The sequence below is a fragment of the Mustela lutreola genome, chromosome 5 (genome assembly GCF_030435805.1).
Source record: "Mustela lutreola isolate mMusLut2 chromosome 5, mMusLut2.pri, whole genome shotgun sequence".
NCBI classification, from domain to species: Eukaryota; Metazoa; Chordata; class Mammalia; order Carnivora; family Mustelidae; genus Mustela; species Mustela lutreola.
The window spans coordinates 75,280,945-75,299,107 of NC_081294.1; the positions used below are offsets into that span (position 1 = coordinate 75,280,945).

The 18,163-nt window shown below is 46.4% G+C and overlaps 1 protein-coding gene across 1 annotated transcript in view; it reads right to left on the reverse strand.

Moving 5' to 3' along the window:
* SPOCK1 (SPARC (osteonectin), cwcv and kazal like domains proteoglycan 1) overlaps positions 1-18,163 on the reverse strand; it is a 500,126-nt gene that overhangs the window by 146,775 nt on the left and 335,188 nt on the right. The window contains exon 4 of the mRNA XM_059174644.1: positions 3,423-3,537. Coding sequence (XP_059030627.1) covers positions 3,423-3,537 — 115 coding nt within the window. The remainder of the gene's footprint in view (positions 1-3,422; positions 3,538-18,163) is intronic.

Genomic DNA, 18,163 nt, shown 5'->3' on the forward strand with positions numbered 1-18,163 from the left:
CCCTGAAGCAGAATGTGGCAGGACAGATGTTTCATCTGGGAAGGTGTCCAAGACCCGAGGAAAAGGTGTGTGCTAGGCTGATATGGCAGGCCGAGCAATTCAGCCTCCGAAAGGGAACGGGGGAGGATGGGTCCACAGCCAGAGCCAACACCACTGCCAACCTTCCCAGGCTCAGACCACCTCCCAAATCCTGCTAAAGGAGTAGACATGCTGTCTCAATCACAGCCTCCTCTTGGGGCTGTTTTTCCAATGAACAAAAGGTCCCTATCATGAGAAATGCAGTCATCTTCTTAGTCCTTACCTGCTGTGAATCACAAAGAGGGCAGCAGAAATGACACTGTAATCCTCAGGCTGAACCTCACAGCTTCCTCCAAAAGGAAGGAGAAGCAGGTACAGTCAGGCTGGGAAGGAGGGGGGGCACCTGGAGGGGCTACCTTCTTCTCAGGAGCATGCTACTGTGGGCTTTCCTGGCTGACCTTCCAGAATGAACGAGACACTAGCAATAACGATGATCATAATTGTTTAAGCAACTGGAAGACGAGCCGTCACAATGTGAGTCTACACTGTGCTCCTGACGCGTGCACAAAATACCCTGTGCAGGGACTAGCGACACTTATTACCTGGAAACTCTCTCTTGAAGAGTCCTTAGAGGATGTATCCCAAGGAAAAGGAAAGAGGGATGAGTGAGTGCTTTCATTAAATCCACTTTGCAGATGAAAAGGCACAAATTCAGAAAGGTACAGTGACTTGCCAAGGTCACAGAGCAAGAAAGCAGCCAGCTTGGGAACAGAGCCCAGATTGGGTTCATTCCCAAAGCCTTGCTCTTTGTCACTGTAACTCTGTGGCCATCAGGAGAGGTGGGAGATGAGGGTTACACTTGGAACCCAAGCAAACAAGTGGTGGTGTTTCCCACGCGGGCACAAACCACTCACCCCTAGACATGCCCGGTTTCTGCCTCCCCCTTGCACAGACTGGAGCATAATGCTGACAATTACGTGGCACTCCCAGAGGGGCTACATTCCAGGAGGAAACAGACAAGAGACTATTCCTGCTGTACGTCCATACACACACATACACAACCCTACGGCTTAAATCTGGAGCACTATCCCAAAAAGGGCATTTGGGTATTTGTGGCAAAAGAGTCTTCATCTTACCACTGGCAGAGAAGGAAGAAATCACGCGCAGCTGGAGAATCTAGTCTAGTTTTCTCAGAGTTTGTATGCTTTAAGAACATTTTCTAGTAATAACAACAATCAACTTTTTGTACATCCCACTCCACAGTGAACTTGATTTTCCTCAAGGGTAGCATAGCGTGTAGCTTCAGTGGGTAATGCGAGCCTGGAACATGGTAGGTACTCAATACCTTTTGGTTAAATGACAGAAAATGAACAAACAGACCAGGACAGGAAAAACGGAGAGGCCAACGTATTGCAGTCATGGGAAACATCGGCTTTGGGGTTGGACGGTCCTGGGTTTGAATCACGGCTGCCACTTTCTGGGTACCTAAGCCAATTGCTACTGCCTCTCCCTGTCTCAATTCTCTGTCTTCAGAGTGGAGACAAAGCAAATACCAACTTGACAAAATGGCTAGAAGAACTCAAAGCGTGTGGGTCTGAGCACCATGCCTGGCACAGGATAGGAGTCTGGGGATGAGATCTGCCTTTACTTCCAGGGAGAATGCTCCAGTCTGCAGGAAAGAGCAGAACCCATTATACCTCGCATCTCAGTTTTACAGAGACAAAGGATGACTGTTTTTATGTGATCATGGAGGCGGAGTCAGGAGCTGCGGGGAAGAGCTCTGCAGAGACAGAAAGGGTGACGGCTTAGCTCCCAGCGGTCTCTGTGCTGGACCATGATGGAGCTTCCCGGGCAGTTCAGAGAAAGCCACTTAGAGAACTGAAGGAAGGAAATTAGAACATGTCCCAAGAGGAGCAGCCAAAGGGACCAGCATTGCTTAGACTTCAAGAAGTGCAGGAAGGGACATGACAGCCTACATGGTCCCAGGGGCAAAGTGGAATTAACGAGCAAAAGCCACAGGAGGTGCATTTCAGTGGGAATCCAGTCCCAGGAAGGCTGTGTTCTCCACCTGAGGTCATGGCAGAGCACACAGTCATATCCAAAACCGGTGGGAAGACTCCGAGGCCCACGGCTATACTTCTCCACCGTACAGCAGTACAGGAAGAAGGGAGATGAGGCACTGAAATCACCTTTCTCCCACCTCCACCCACCCAACCCCACTGGTAAAGGAAGCCTTGCATGTGTGTGTGTGTGTGTGTGTGTGTGTGCGCACACATGCATGTGCTGGTTCTTGCTTCAAATATTTCTGTAGGACTGAATGCACAAGTAGGCCACACTCAAAGGTTCTCTCTGTCATCTACAAAAGCCTAAGCCCACTAGATGGACAAAGCTGGGAGAAGGCAAGAGGCAAAGGCTTTAAGGATCCTAAAGGAGAGTGAGGAGACCTACCTCCCCCAGGCTGGGGAAGAAGGGAGACCGGGTGCGACAGACTGAGAAAACAGTAAGACGTGTTCTCAGGAGGAATGGTGGTGCAGTGGGCCTGAGGAGGAAAGACCCCAAACCCCAGCCTGACAAAGATGCCCACAACCTATGTGGGCGTGAAAGCCAACATCCTGCAGACCTCAAGAAACCTCAAAGGTAAGCAGGTCAGTGGTAACCAAAAGATAAAAGGCTCAGACCCTGTTCCCTTGGCTATAAGCTTCTGGATCTCTGGAGTCATTCTGGAAGGAGGAATGGTTCTCACAATGACCAAGAAGGGATTTTCTGTTCATCTGCTCAGATGTGGGCTCAGAGACATATAAAGTTGATTTAAAGCAAATACAGATATTGAAATTCTTTGCAAATCAGTGTTTGAGAATTGAGATTCATACCCAGCAGGATGGCAGGCACCATACACCATATCAAAGGATGACAAGGGGCGTGGCTGGGTGGCTCAGTGGGTTAAGCCTCTGCCTTCAGCTTGGGTCGTGATCTCAAGGTCCTGGGATGGAGCCCTCTGCTCAGCGGGGAGCCGGCTTCCTTCTTTCTCTCTCTCTCTGCCTGCCTCTCTGCCTACTTGTGATCTATCTCTCTCTGTCAAATAAATAAATAAAGTCTTAAAAAAAAAAATCAAAGGATGACAAGGGACACCCATGTGGCTTAGTTGGCTAAGTGTCTGCCTTCGGCTCAGGTCATGATCCTGGGGTCCTGGGATCAAGCCCGGCCTCGGGCTCCCTGCTCCCTTGGAAATCTGCTTCTCCCTCTCCCTCTGCCCCCAACTTGTGCTCTCTCTCTCTCATAAATAAACAAAATCTTTTTAAAAACAGAAACATGTTCTCTCCTCCCCCCCACCACTGTCTTCCAGTCAGACACTAGGTACCCCCAGATCTGTCAGCTGGAGTGGGCCTCCCAGACCCCTGCCTTACCTGGGGAATAGGTGCTTGCGGCTGACACACAGGGCCGTCTGGTAGTCCTGGGTCACGCATACTTTGTGAGGGCTGCATTTCACCTTCAGGCAGGGGTCTTTGGATGGGTCCAGGGCTAAGGCAAAAAGAACAAGAAGAGGCGGGGGTTAGAACCTCCAGGGAAGTTTGATTTCTCTTTCTACTCAAATAAACAAGTGGGAAATAAACAGACCATGTGTCTGCACTCCATGCCATTTTCTTCGGCTGATGGGGATCAGAATGAACCCCCAAACCAGGGGGAATTCTGTATCTGTGCACGTGCGCTTCTTCAACATCAGGATAGTGATTCCTTTGTGCTTTGGGGAGTTTCAGCATCTCCATCTCAGGCAGGAATTACTTTAAAAATCCTAGAAGCTTACATGCTCCAAGGACCAAGAGCTACTTTTCCCTCTCTCGTTATTTGTCTGCAATTGCTTTTTATGACTTCACCCACGCCTACCTTTACTTATTCCCTGCAACTACAAAAGTCCTTGAGGACAGAGTTTTTTGGCCCCGGTTCCATCAACATGGACTGTGTGCATCCATGAGCTTATTTTAAATTTGGGGAGAACTTGAGGATGTGCAAGACCGTTCTGTGCCACACAGAGTTCCGGTATAATAAGGAGGGGGACAAGCTGACACATAAATATTTATCGTGCAAGGCGGGAGGAGATAAGGGCCCTGCCGGGCATATAAAATGATAACAGAGCTTGAGAGAAAAATAGAGATCAATTTCTGGGACGCGGATTAATGAAGCATTAATATGTGAACTGGATATTGACGGAGGAGCAGAGTGGGGCAGCAGTCGAGGCATGAAGACCAGCACACGCCGGCACAGGGAGGCACATCTGGGCCACCGGCAAGGCACTCCCCCCTCCCCCGAAGAGCAAGTGTGGCCTGCACGTGGGGATGACAAGGGGAAGGGAGGGGATGTCGATTCAACCCAGGCAGTGGAGAGAGGGAGGGAGGGTCTCCCACAGCAGCAGTTCCTCGACCACAATGTTTCCCAGAACCAGCTGAGCAGCCGGCCCTGGGCTCATCCGTGCTCGGCAAGCTGAGGAACCCACGTTCCTCAGATGCTCAGAGCAGAGAAGAGGCCGTAGGGAATTCTCCGCAAAACAAAAGCAATCGTATCATCTCCCAGCTCCAGGCCGAAAGCCTATTTAGGCAGTAAATCTTTCATAACTTCTCTCCGCAGCCAGAGGAGGGGACATTGCCCCATGTCCTCCCCACAGAGATAGGCAGTTACACCAATTGTCATCCCAAGCAGGGACAGAACACCTGCCCGGAGAAATGCCATCGTCCCGGCTACAGGCTGGGTCCCTCGGTGACCATGAAACCCTTGCGTTTAGAGAAGTCCTGTTTCCTCTCAGCCCACATGGACCCCAAGTCTCAAGACCACCTCCCTCCAAAGGCTGCGGCTGCGGGGTATGTCTCAGGGGATGGGAACCCATCAGAGGCCTTTGTGCTGCGTGAACAGCTCAGGAGGCTCGCTCCGCTGCAGCAGCCTCGGCTGCCGTCCACACCAGCAGGGTACATTGGTTTGGCCAGTCAAGTCAGCAACTAGTCCCAGGTCCTGGTCCCCAGGGAGTCATCAGCACAGCCTTCTCCCCAAGGGACTGTCTGTCTGCCTGAAGCTTAGCAGAGGGAAATGAGCTGCAGGACAAAAAAAGAGGCTAATTCAAGCCCCAGGGACAGAGTGTTCGCTTTGAACTCCTCAGCTAAGGGCTGCATCCGGCAGGCAAACAACGGGGCAGGGGCGGGTGGGGGAAGCCTGTGTCTGCTCACAGAGTCCCCGAGGCTGGGCCTTCTGGAAACTCACAGCAAAGTCTTCCCAGTCCTAGGTGGAATGCTCCTCATCCTCAGGATGTCTACCTGAGAAGCCAGGAGCCTGGCGCGGCCTCAGGCCACAGGCCTCCTCCGTGGGCAATGTCTCCCACCCCAACCCCTAGAGTGGCCGCCCCACCAACTCTGACCTGCTTTCCAAGACTCATGCAAAATTAAGCCCACCTGCAGAATGACTGCAGGACAAGCACTGATGACCACCATGCCAATCCTTTGCGGGGCCCTCCTCACCGCAGGAGAAAGTCAGACATCAGGGAGCTCCAGGAACTCAGGGACCAGATCACAGGCAGCCCCCACCAAGGTACCAGCTTCAGCATTTCCCTGACAGAGGCTCAGCGCTGCAGAACCCCGGGGACTTTCACTGGAGTGTGAGGCCAAGGTGGAAACTGACAGGGCGATGCTTCGCAAAATCTGGTGCACTGTAGGACCCGCTTCAGGGCCAAACCTGGGGTTCTCTTTCTCTCTGCAGGCAACTCCACAAACATCCACATCCACACTGTGGCCCAGATGACCTCCATGTACGGTGCCATCTCAGAGCGACTGGGTGAGCTGCTGGGTGACGAAGTACGGAAGAGCAGGCTCCAGGCCCAGTATTTCCGAGTCTGAATGCCAGCTCTGCGGCTCCCCCATGCCTCAGTTTCTCCTTCTACATGGGGTATACAATGTCATTGCTGTTGTTTGGGTTGTCAGGAGGAGTCCACGAGTTCATATTTGCGAGTATGTAACAGACCTCGTCTAGGTTATACCACTTGTAGGTGTTTGCTCCTTTTTTGAGCATTGTGTCCCCAGAATGAATAAGACGACTTCGTACTAACAAGGATAGCTTGACACTTACCCATGGCTTCAGACATGCGGGTCATGAACCAAGCCCTCTAACTGGATTACCATATATAGTTCGTGAAACCACCCAAAGAGGCAGCTGCTAGTAATGTGCCCATTTTACAAACGAAAGTCTTAAAGAGGAGTCACTGATGAGCAGTGCAGAGGGAATGTCACCCCCAACCACCTGACTCCAGAACACAAACTTCTCACCTTCAGAGGCCAGCGGGGTGAGAATCACCTAGGATCTCCCGTGAGGACTTAACCGTGGGGCCACACCTCACACCAAGTCGAGAGCCCAAGTGCACCAGGTTCTTGGGAGGTCCTCAGGGCAGAAAGAGGCTCAGGGTCTAACACAAGGACAGCTAGGGAATCTGGTGTGCCCAGGCCGGAAACATGGCCTGACAGCCCCAGGGCTTCCCGGGAAGGTGAGGAGTCCGGCCCTGGGCAACCGCATGCTCTGTGTGCCGCCTCTGAAGGCGGCAACCGTCCAGCTAACAACACCGACCACTGATTTGGTCAGTTTTCTTTCTGCAGCCTTGGCACATAGTGAACAACTATAAATCACCACTCCTCTAATTCACGAAGCCGGCATTTCTTCAAAACAAACAACCCAAAATCCAACCATAAAGACTACGAAATGAAAACCAGTCCCTTAACTCCATACACATACTTAACAATTTGCATACAGAAATAAAGTCTGCTAAACATTAATTACCAGGGTCTGAATACTTCAAACATGTATGCGAATTATTTTGAGTAAATGAACTTTGCAGAACAACAAAACAGTAATAAATCAAGCTGTCGGTGTTCATTTTAATCACCACGGTGCATTTTGTGTCTGAAAAACAGCAACGCTGAGATTAAGAGGGGATGGGGATGATGAAGGGAGTGTGTCATCTGCCTTTAAATGCGGCCTCCCAGCTGTGCTTTTCTGAGGAACCCCAGTGCCCACGGTGACACCGGAGAGCAGCCAGCCGACAGCCGCAGTGGACAGAGCTATGTGGCTCCACTTTGTAAAGGGAATGATAACAGATCAGAATAGTAAGTGGCATTTGAGAGGCCCTTTAATAAGGGGCAGGGAAATTGCTCAGGGAAAGAAGTAGGGAGAGAAAGCTGAGTGTTAGTGATAACCAGGAGCAGGCCTAGAAGCTTCCTTGTCAAGGGACTAATGATTTCAGGAACCTGTGTTCCAAGTTTCTCCCTCTCCCACCACAGGCTTGACAACAGGACGTAGCACTGCCCACAGGATGGCAGAGTCCTGGATCGCCTGCCCCGGTCCCGTCCCCTCAGGACTTCTGAGGCCCACAGGACTTCTGTGGACTCCACGAGGCCAGTGTCCCTGACCCAGAGCGCTCCCCCACGAGTGTTCCATGTCCTCTCTCCTGCCCATTCCCCAACACCAATCAAAGGTCAGCTGGCACAGAACACATGCCCGATTAATTTGTTTCATAATTTTTAAAGAAATTGTTTTCCAAGAAGAAAAGAGGAATAAATTAATTTCAAGAGAGATGTAGTAAGCTGGAAAACACTGAATTTGAAAGCAAGTTCATTATAGGCTTCGCGTCTTCTTTTTTTTTTTTTTTAATTCATTTTCATTTTTAAGCTCAGGGCTTGGTCTCAATTAAGGTTGTGATATTTTAATTATCTTAATTGTTTCTAAACTTGTTTTCCAGTTCGAGTTACTTTTTAATTAGCTACATTGATTTTGAAAATCCAGAACCAAGCCTTTTTACTGTCTGAGGGCATATCCTGTAAGCTCATGGACAGAGGCCCAGAACCCCCGTGAGAGTGGAGCGGGAGACCCCCTCAGAGCTTCTGAGAGGAGGGCAGGTTCCATTTTGTTCATTGGCCACAGAATCCCTGAGAGGTACCTGGGGCACTGACACACATGTGGATCTATTCCATTAACACCCGCAGAGTCTCTGCTCTGTGCGGGCTGGAGGCTGGCACCTCCAGAGGGAGCAGGACCACGTTCCTGGCCCCAGGGCTTCGCAGCTCTCAGGGAGGCCAGGCAACAGGAGGCGAAGTTCAGTGTAGTAGAGGAGAGGTGCAGGACCTCACCTGGATCTTCAGCGAGTGAGACTTCCTTGACAGACAGCCATCTATGGAAAATGGGTTCAAGCCCAACGATAGGATGAAAAAGAACATTCTAGGTAGGAGGCGCCTTTCTTCACCAGAGAGATCAAGGTGAGTCTGAGGAACGGAAGTGTTTCATTTGGCTCCTGATGGGCTGGAGTAGGGCTGGTAGATGACACAACAGGAGAGGGCGGCAGCGTCACCATGAAGGGCCTTGAGAGCACATGGAGGACTCCAGAGGACCACGGCCCTGCAAGTGCTGCAGGGAGATGCACACAGCAGAACCCAGCCTCCCAAACTGATGTGAGTGGAGAGGGCATACACCCGTTTCAGCCCAAATAGCACTTTGTCAAGAAGAGACAAGCTGCAAACTTTGGGCCTCCAAAGAAGAAGGGGTCTTGGGGTAGAGGTCTCTGTGGCCACCTCTCAGAGCCCTCTTTCCTCCTGTGAGGAACCTCTGGGGACTCGAAGCCACACAGGATCCTGGGAGGCAACAAGCCTACCCGCTGAGTCAAACGAGCCAAGACATCATCTCAAACAGCCGTATGAACTTGTGGTCCATGCCAGTAACTCCTGGAAACTTCCACAGACAAGAGGCCATTCAATTTACAAAAAGTTGACAAATTAATGAATGTTTGTTGTCTCCTCATTGCTTTTAAGGCTGCTCTCTGCCTGAATCACACTCAACCGCAGTTCATCTGAAGAGCAGACACTCCCAGTGATTCATTAGGAGTGACTTAATGGATGGATGACAAAGAAATGACTCCAAACTGCGAAAATCTCGTCAAGCTAAGATGCCAAACATTTATTACAGCTTGTCTGTCCCCATGGTAACCTGTGCCTGCGTCTTGCTTCCCCTCTCCTCTACGGAGGGGCTTGTTCACTGGCTGACGGCAGAGCCTCACAGAATACAAAAGAGAAGATTCTGCCCACAGAACTGTGCCGGAACCAGACAAGAATGGCCATAGGGAAGACCTCTGTCACCGGTTTCAGTTTTCTCTGCAAGGCACCGGCCATGTTCATCAGAGGCCGAACCAAGGGGCCCATGGGCTATGCGGCTAAGTCAGCCAGGCAGCTGAGTGGTAGAGACAGGTGACCCTGTGTGCCCAAGATGGCCGAATGGCAGTGGGTGGGGACAGGGACAGATTAGGACAAAGGGGTAGAAGATAAAAAGCTGCATCTGACCAAAAGCACCCCTCCTGAGAAGAGAGATTTTCTTTCCCCTCCAAAACGAGAAGCCGAGAACACTCTTCTTTGTGTTAAAACTAAAAACATCCTCTCTCTTACACTGTGTGTGTGTGTGTGTGTGTGTGTGTGAGTGTCTGGTGGGCGGTAAGGGCTAGGGTGGTATAAGCTGGTAACAGCCTTTTTTGGAGGGATTGGCAATTAATCTGCCATGTCCCTAAATGCTAACAATTATTATATACAGGTAGATGGGCATATAGGAGTTCAGGATATTACCCCCTCAACTTTTTAGTACATATGAAAATTCTAGAATTTAAAGGAAAGGAGAGAGAAAAAGAAATATCCTATGAGCCAGCAAGTCAGCACGTTAGGCAAACATGTACATCTTAATGGTCTACGGTAAGGGAAAGTCATCAACAACTTGAATGTCCATCTCCTTTACCCGGCTTGGGTGCCTTAACAAAATAACACAGCCTGGGTGACTTGGACAACAGACTTTGATTTCTCACAGTTCTGGGGGCAGGGGAATCTGAGATCAAGCTGCCATCAGGGTCAGGCTCTTGTGAGAGCTCTCTTCCTGTCTTGTGGGTAGATGGGCACCATCTCAGTCTGTCTTGATGGCCTTTTCTCAGGGCACACAGAGAGCAAGTCAAAGACACCTATGCTAGAGGACTTGGGCCCTACCCTGATGATATTACTTAACCTTCATTAGGTCTTTAGAGGATCCTCCCCTCCAAATAGAGCCGCAGGAGGGTTAAGGCTTCAACATAGAAAACATTCAGTCCCTATCACCATGTATAGGGAAACAGCTACCTCAATTACAAGACATGTCTTCATGAAATCTTGCCCAGCTATTATAAAAGAGGAAGTAGATCAGTACGTACTAACACAGGTAGATGTTTATAACAAATTAAGTGAAAAAGCATGTTAAAATATTTGAAATGGCAGAGTAATTTCCCAACACTGTATGGCTAATAAATAGCAAAGCCAGTACTCAAAAATCGGGTCTGTATGCTTCTTAGGGAGATCTCTTTCCCTCTGCTCTCCTGCCTAAGAAGTCTCTCTGACCACAAAGTCCTAGCCTCCACCCACTCACAGAACAGGACTCTCCATTTCTCCACTGGCCTCCCCCTCCTGGGGCTATCCCTGTAATAATCTGCAAATGAATTCAGACTCCCTATGCCCCGGGGCCAACACCACTGCCTTAGCCTGTCACTGATGGGTTTATAAACACCACCTGCAAAAAAAGCAGTCTCCTGCTTCTAGGAGAATTGTGCTGGCAGCAAAGCAACAATGAAGTCAGGACCATCGCTGGGAGCAAGAACAAGTGTCCAGTCCTATGAGAATTTGCAATTTGCCTCCCAGGTGTAAAAGTTAAGTATTCCCCATGCTGGCTAGAAAGGGCTTTCTCCACCTTTGAGCTCATGTGCAAGAGGAGACATTAAAAGCAACCACTGATAAGTGCGACAGGGCTGTTTTACAAGTTCTGATCACTAGAAAAGAATGCATTAAGAAAAGTCTACTAGAGCAGCAGTGGAAATAGGCTCCAGAGATCACAAGCCACAGAATTCTAGGAGCCTGGCCAGCCAATCCCCCCTCCTCAAAGCTATCATCCTATACCTTCCTCTGCTCCCCAGCTGCTCTGGGATGGTAAAGACAAGGACCCTCACTCTGTTTCTGCCAAAAAACTGACCTCCCTATGAAAGTGGGATGGGGAAAAGGAGAATAAAGGGGAGAAGATGGAGAACTAAGTGGAAAGAAAGGGAAAGAGAGAGCATTTTATGACATAATGCAGCATCCATTTAGGGGACTGACAATGGTGACAGCGACATCTACCAACTTGTAGAATAATGTACTATTATTCTACGTAACCAATGAAGACGTGGAGGCAGAGATTAGTTCATATCTCTTTCCTCTTTACCAATGAGGAAACTGACACCAAATGGTAAGTAACCTGTCTCTAGTCACACAGCTGGTTACATCTGGGCTTGAAACTACAGGAGTCTCACACCAAGGCCAATGTCCACAGCCACTAGGCCACTCATGTGACAGGGATAAAGGTGACAACTATAGTACTAAGCAGCAGTATGTTGAATCCCTCTGTCCCCCTCGCCCAAAAATCATTCGTCCCTGAGATCTCCCACTACGAATTTCTTACTATGAAGAAAACATTGTACTATCAGAAGGCAAAGCCAGACAGTTGGACATTTGAGTAAGCTGACAGTACTTTGACAATGAATATGAGAGTCAAAGTTTCTTTTCAAGGTGATGCTCATGCCCAGAGAACTTAACATTCTTTCTGGCTTAAAAAACAATATGGACCAGGTGAGCCTTGCTGTTCCTTCTGTGAGGTATTCTATGAAGCCAATCTATGGCCCACATCACTGATGAGGAGATGCATGACCCCTTGAGCAACATGGTTTGGGATGACCAGCTCAAGCAACAGGACCTGCACCCGACCTCAGTTCTCTGTGGAGGGACAAGACACCATCTACAGAGAAGTCTTAACCTTCCCATCCATCAGAATGGCCAGAATGCATTAACATGTTGTAACGGTAAAGGTCCTCGGGTATTACTTCATGGTAATTGGCAGAAATTGTTCAGAGAACATTTATGAAGAAAGGAGAGAGAATTATTGAAAATATCCAAGACCAGTTCTATAACCTAGGAAAACAAGAAGACAGAAAAAGCACAATAAGAGGTATTACCAAGAAAAGGGTATACTTAAAAGAGTCTTGTAGCTCATTAAGTCTATGTGGTTTTTTTTAAGATTTTATTTATTTATTTGACAGAGATCACAAGTAGGCAGAGAGGCAGGCAGAGAGAGAGGAGGAAGCAGGCTCCCTGATTAGCAGAGAGCCCAATGTGGGGCTTGATCCCAGGACCCTGGGATCATGACCTGAGCTGAAGGTAGAGGCTTTAACCCACTGAGCCACCCAGGCACCTCTACTTTTTAACCCATTAAAATTCCTATAATACATGAAGGTTTTCACAAAGAATGAACTCCTTTCTGCTGGTGAACATGGCTCTGTCATGATTCAGCAGTCCTAATAGTTGACCATGTAAGAATAGGGAAATACAGAAACTCCACAAATTTAAAAATATATATATACACATATTCCTTCCAGAAGAAGAACACCTACAGATTTGGATCAAAGAGTAGAGGGGTTTAAGAGGAGAGGCACAACTATGCCACTTCCTGCCTATGTGGTCCAAATGGGTCACTCTTTAGGATTCAAATGCAGATGAAACGATCTACTTCACTTGGGTATTGTGAGGATCTGATGCCTGAAGGTTGCCCAGCACAAGGCCTGCCACATAGCGCGTGTTCAGTTACACTCACCACTCTTTTAGCTCTCTCTTCAAATATGGAAAGTGGATATGCATGGAGAGCAAGGAACCCTACACACTTCAGAGACACAAGATACCAGGGCAGTCAAAAAACGGGCAGAAGACATGAAGAGACATTTCTCCAAAGAAGACATCCAGATGGCCAACAGACACATGAAAAATGCTCAACATCACTCAGCATCAGGGAAATGCAAATCAAAACCACAGTGAGATACCAACTCACACCTGTGAGATGGCTAAAATAAAAAACACAAGAGAAAAACGCTGGTGAGGATGTGGAGAAAAATGAAACTTCTTGCACTGTCGGTGGGAATGCAAGCTGGTACAGCCAACTCCGGAAAACAGTATGGAGATTCCTCAAAAAATTAAAAATAGAACTACCCTATCATTCAGTAAGCGCACTATTAGATATTTATCCCCAAAATACAAAAACACTAATTCAAAGGTATACATCCAGCCCTGTGTTTATTGCAGCATTATTTACACTAGCGAAACCATGGAAACGGCCCAAGTGTCCACTGAGAGATGAATGGATAAAGATGCAGTAGGCACATACAATGAAATATTCAGCCATAGGAAATAATAAAGAGTTGCCATTTGCAGAAACATGGATGGAGCTGGAGAAGAGACAGTAGAGGTCAGAGAAAGACAAATACCATACGATCTCATCCACATGTGGAATTCAAGAGACAAAACAAAGGAACAAAGAAAAAATAAAAGAGAGTGAAACTAAGAAATAAGAGTCTTAACTATAGAGAATAGACGGATGTTTACCAGAGGGGAAGTGGGAGGCAGGATGGGTAAAATGGGTGATGAGGATTAAAGAGTACACTTATCGTGATGAAAAATAAATTAAGCTAAATTTAATTAAATGTAATTTAATTTTAAAAAGATCCTGGAGCTACAGTTCTTTTCAGTCCTTCCAATTTCAAATGGAAGACCTCCTTGTACAAAGAGAAACTTCAACATTTCTCATTGATCATCAGGCTCAGGGTCTCCTTTATCCAGAAAACGTGTGCTGAGGAACCAACCCCATACCACTGCTAGACCCACCATATGACAATGAAGGAGTTCATGCATCTCTAGCAGAGCTGTGCTCTGCCTTGTCTCATCTCAGAGATGATTAGGTCTGGGAGTGAAGAAGGGAAACCTTTTTTTTTTTTTTGCTCAAAATTACATGCACTAAATACAAACAAAGCCTTGTTAACAAACCTACATGGTCACAGTCTTTGTTCTTTTTGTTTTGAGAGAAGGTATTTTTGGGCTTTGAAAAGTCTCTATTGGAAAGTCATGGAATTTGAGTCTTAAGGTATTCTGAGGCCTACATTCAGGCACCACCAATTAAATGTTGGCAGGGGGCACAACAACTAAGGATAAAGAATCTGACAAACACTGTTGATCCAAGCAGACAAGGACACGAGTGCAGAGAACATGAGGTGTGCTGGGTACAAATGGGCAGCAGGGTTTTTAGCAAGGAAGGCTTTGTGCCCAAGTTTTGTGCCTTCCAATCCTTAGCCAGAGGCTATCCATCTGACTGCTTCTGCCCTGTCTTATAAAGCTTGTCATGGACAGATGTTAACTGAAACCAGAACAATAAAGTCTGCAGGGAAATACTGCCCCAAATTAGACACGGGGACATTCAAAGGACCTCTAAGAGCCTGAGATGAGGCAGTCACTTCTGTAATGTGGCATCGTGAGAAGCAGAACCTCAGCCCAGAGCTCTAGTGAGGTAGTGTGATGCTCACTCACCGGCCACCTCCCTTCCAAGTCCAAAAAATCAGTACGAGAAGGCCAAACAGTCCCACACCCCATGTGTCTACTACAGCCCTGTCTCCTTTTCCTGTTTTCCAAAATCTAACCTAGTTCTTGCTTCTCAGACTGGAGCAAGCCAAGGAGAATGAAAATCTATAGTGGTTATTCCTGTAGCATTTATTTTCCTAGGGGGGTAAGCAATTTAAAACTTTTTTTTTTTTTTTTAGATTTTTATTTATTTATTTAACACACAGAGAGAGATCGGAGGGTAAGCAGAGCAGCAGGCAAAGAGAGAGGGGGAAGAAGGCTCCCCGCTGAGCAGAGAGCCCGATGTGGGGCTCAATCCCAGAGATCATGACCTGAGCCAAAGGCAGAGGCTGAACCCACTGAGCCACCCAGGCACCCCTAAAACTTTTTTTAAAGTATTAAGGCAATCACCAGTCTACTAGAGAACACAATACAAACTTCATTTAAATTTGTATAAAGAGACTCCAGAATTGTATGTGCTCTCAGTAGGTTCTGTCCCCTGAACCTCATGATAGATGCTTGTTCTAGCCTGTCCTCAGAGGCTCTCTGGTAGAAAAGTTTCAGAAGTGTTGAAAGTGTTCACCAAGTTTAAAAGGTCCTAAGAATGAAGCGGAGATCTCTCCAGGGTACTGATACCTACAATAGAAAAATCAATAGCAGGAAAAGTACATTCAAAGAACTTTCATAAGTAAATTCTTCATTCTTGCAGGACCAGCTGAAGCTAGTGAATCAAAACTGTATCCCATCCTGGAACAGACTCCCCAGGCATCTGTTCGCAGGGATCTCAGTCCCACCAGTGAAAGGCCCCAGGATATTTCAGAGAACCGATTCTGCATAATCCAAAGCTTTTCTGAGAGCCTTCAATGTGCCAAGCACTGGGTGAGGTTTACAAAAGAGTTACAAAGCATTTGTGGCTCCCTAGGTATGAATATCAAAATTAAAGCTTTTATGACTTTCATCCCTCCCACTGTTAATTTTTTAGAAACACTTGGCTCCGGCTTTATAAATGGGTAATCAGAGACTACACATTTCCAAGTCCTTTCTTTCTTCAATTAGGGCAGATTCATTTCTGCTTCCGTGGGATGGTTCCCAAGGCTATTAAATTCCATTCCTTAACTGATAACATTGAAGCAGTCATGACAAAGTTAGTGCTGATTGGAACAGGGATTTCTTTGGGCACCTTCTAAGCTATTAGAGAGCACTTCAAACTGAGAGAAGAATGGCTGTATCTCCCAATGCAGGATTCAGTAAATCTGTATCATTTAAGTCTTGCGTATTCTTGTTCCTTTGTTTTTGTGTCCCACTTTATTCAATCATTGCTAAAATACTTTCCATGCGCATCCAAATCAGCTAAGCAAGTTAGTTTCAATAACTAACTCTGGCCTATAACCAGCTCTCTTGTCTGCCTCTTTACCAGTGTGTCCCTCAATGGCCAATTACCTCCCTTCCATTACTCTAAGATAAAGACTATACTGCTAATATAAAACATAAATCAGGTCTTAACTGCACATGGAAGACGGATTCAACAATAAATAATGAAAAAGCACCTATGAGGTTTCCTAAGACAAATATGGAATAAACACAAGGAGTAAAATCTTTCATTTTCATTCTTTAGCAATAAATGCTGAGTACCCAGCAGGTAAAACAGAGCAGAGAGATAATCATCTTTGGATACTAGAATGGCTGCAACGTTTCTTTCACTAAAGGAGTGAGAATAATGTCCTCATTTTCATGAAATTTATGGGTTGTAAATTTCATATATATTTTTAAGAAGAGTTTTATCTCCCATTCAGTAGGCTGCTTGAATGGGAGATGAGACTGTTAAAGGAAACCTACTGATTGGGGGAAGATAGTTGCAAATGATACATCCAATAAGGGGTTGATATCTTAAATACATGAAGAACTCATAAAACTCAATAACAACAACAACAAGAAAACTCAAACAACTCAATTAAAAAATAAAAACAGGCAGAGGACATGAAAAGACATTTTTCTGAAGATGACATACAGATGGCCAACAGGTACATGCAAAGAGGTTCAGGGAAATACGACTCAAAACCACAATGAGATATAGCCTTACACTTGTCATAATGGCTATTATCAAAGCAAACAAAGAGGAACAAGTGTTGGCAAGGATGTGAAGAAAAGGAAACCCCATGTACTGTTGGTGGGAATGCAAACTGGTGCATCCGCTGTGGAAAACAGTATGGAGGCTCCCCCCAAAAATTAAAAACAGAACTATTATATGAATCAGCAATTCCATGCCTGGATAATTAGCCAAAGAAAATAAAAAAGTAATTTTAAAGACATATGCAACCTCATGTTCACTGCAGCATTATCTCTAAGAGCCAAAATATGGAAACAATTTAAGTGGTCATCTATGGATGAATGGATAAAGATGGTATACACACACAGACACACACACACACAGAGGAATATTACCCAACCACAGAAAGGAAGTAAATCTTGCCAGTTGTATCAACACAGACCCAGACAGTATACTCTAAGTGAATTAAGTCAGAGAAAGAAAACTACCACGTGAATTTACTTACATGTGAAATATAAAAAGCAAAACAAATTAAAAAAAAAAAAAGGAAAGAGGCTCATAAATATAGAGGACAGACTGGTGGTTGCCAGAGGGGAGGTAGGTGAGGGGACAGGACAAACAGGTGAAGAGGATTAAGAGTACAAACCTCCACTTATTAAATAAGTCATGAGGATGAAAATTACAGCACAGGGAATATAGTCAATAATGTATAACTTTGTGTAGTGACAAATGTTAACTAGATCTATGAGGTATTTCATAATGTATAAAAATATTGAATTATATTATATACCTGAAAATAACATAATATTGCATGTCAGTTACAACTCAATTTAAAAAAGAGCTTCATGACTCAGTCTTCCATAGTTGGGCCTTAGCCTTCCTTTCCAGAATTTGGCTCATATTCTCAGCCTGTCTCCTCCTCGTCCTCCAAGATTTACCCTACCTTCAGTTACATTGGATGACTCACAAACTCTCAAAGTCTTCATTTGCTTTCATGCCTCTAGAGCCTAGACTGCTGTGTCCAATACAATGAACCATCCCATTCTTTTATTTATTTTTTTAAAAGATTTTATGTATTTGAGAGAGAGCAATCACAAGAAGGGGGAAGGGGCAGAAGGAGAGGGAGAAGCAGACTCCCCGCTGAGCAGGGAGCCTGACTCTGGGCTCCATCACAGTCGAGATCATGACCTGAGTCAAAGGCAGACACTTAATTGACTGAGCCAGCCAGGTGCCCCATGAACCACCCCATTGTTACAAATGCCTTACGAGACCAATAATCTCCACTTGAGAGATAAGAAAAAAATTTAGAACTAGCCAAAGATCAGGTAACTAATATGTGACAAAGATGTGTTGTGACTTTAAGTCTGTTGTAATCAATTATAAATTTCAGGAGACCACAGAGAGGGTCTGTCCTCACTACTGCAAGCCCCTCACCTAAGCAGCCTCTAGACTATTACAGGGCTCAGGAAGAGACATTGAATTAGTGCCTGCACGAATGGCCCCCAGCTAACAGACCTACTCACTATAATTTCTCTTGCTCTGTGAGGGTAGGAATCAAGTCTGGCTCATCATTTCTGAACCCCAAGCTCCCCGGCTAAACTCTCTATGCAAATACTAT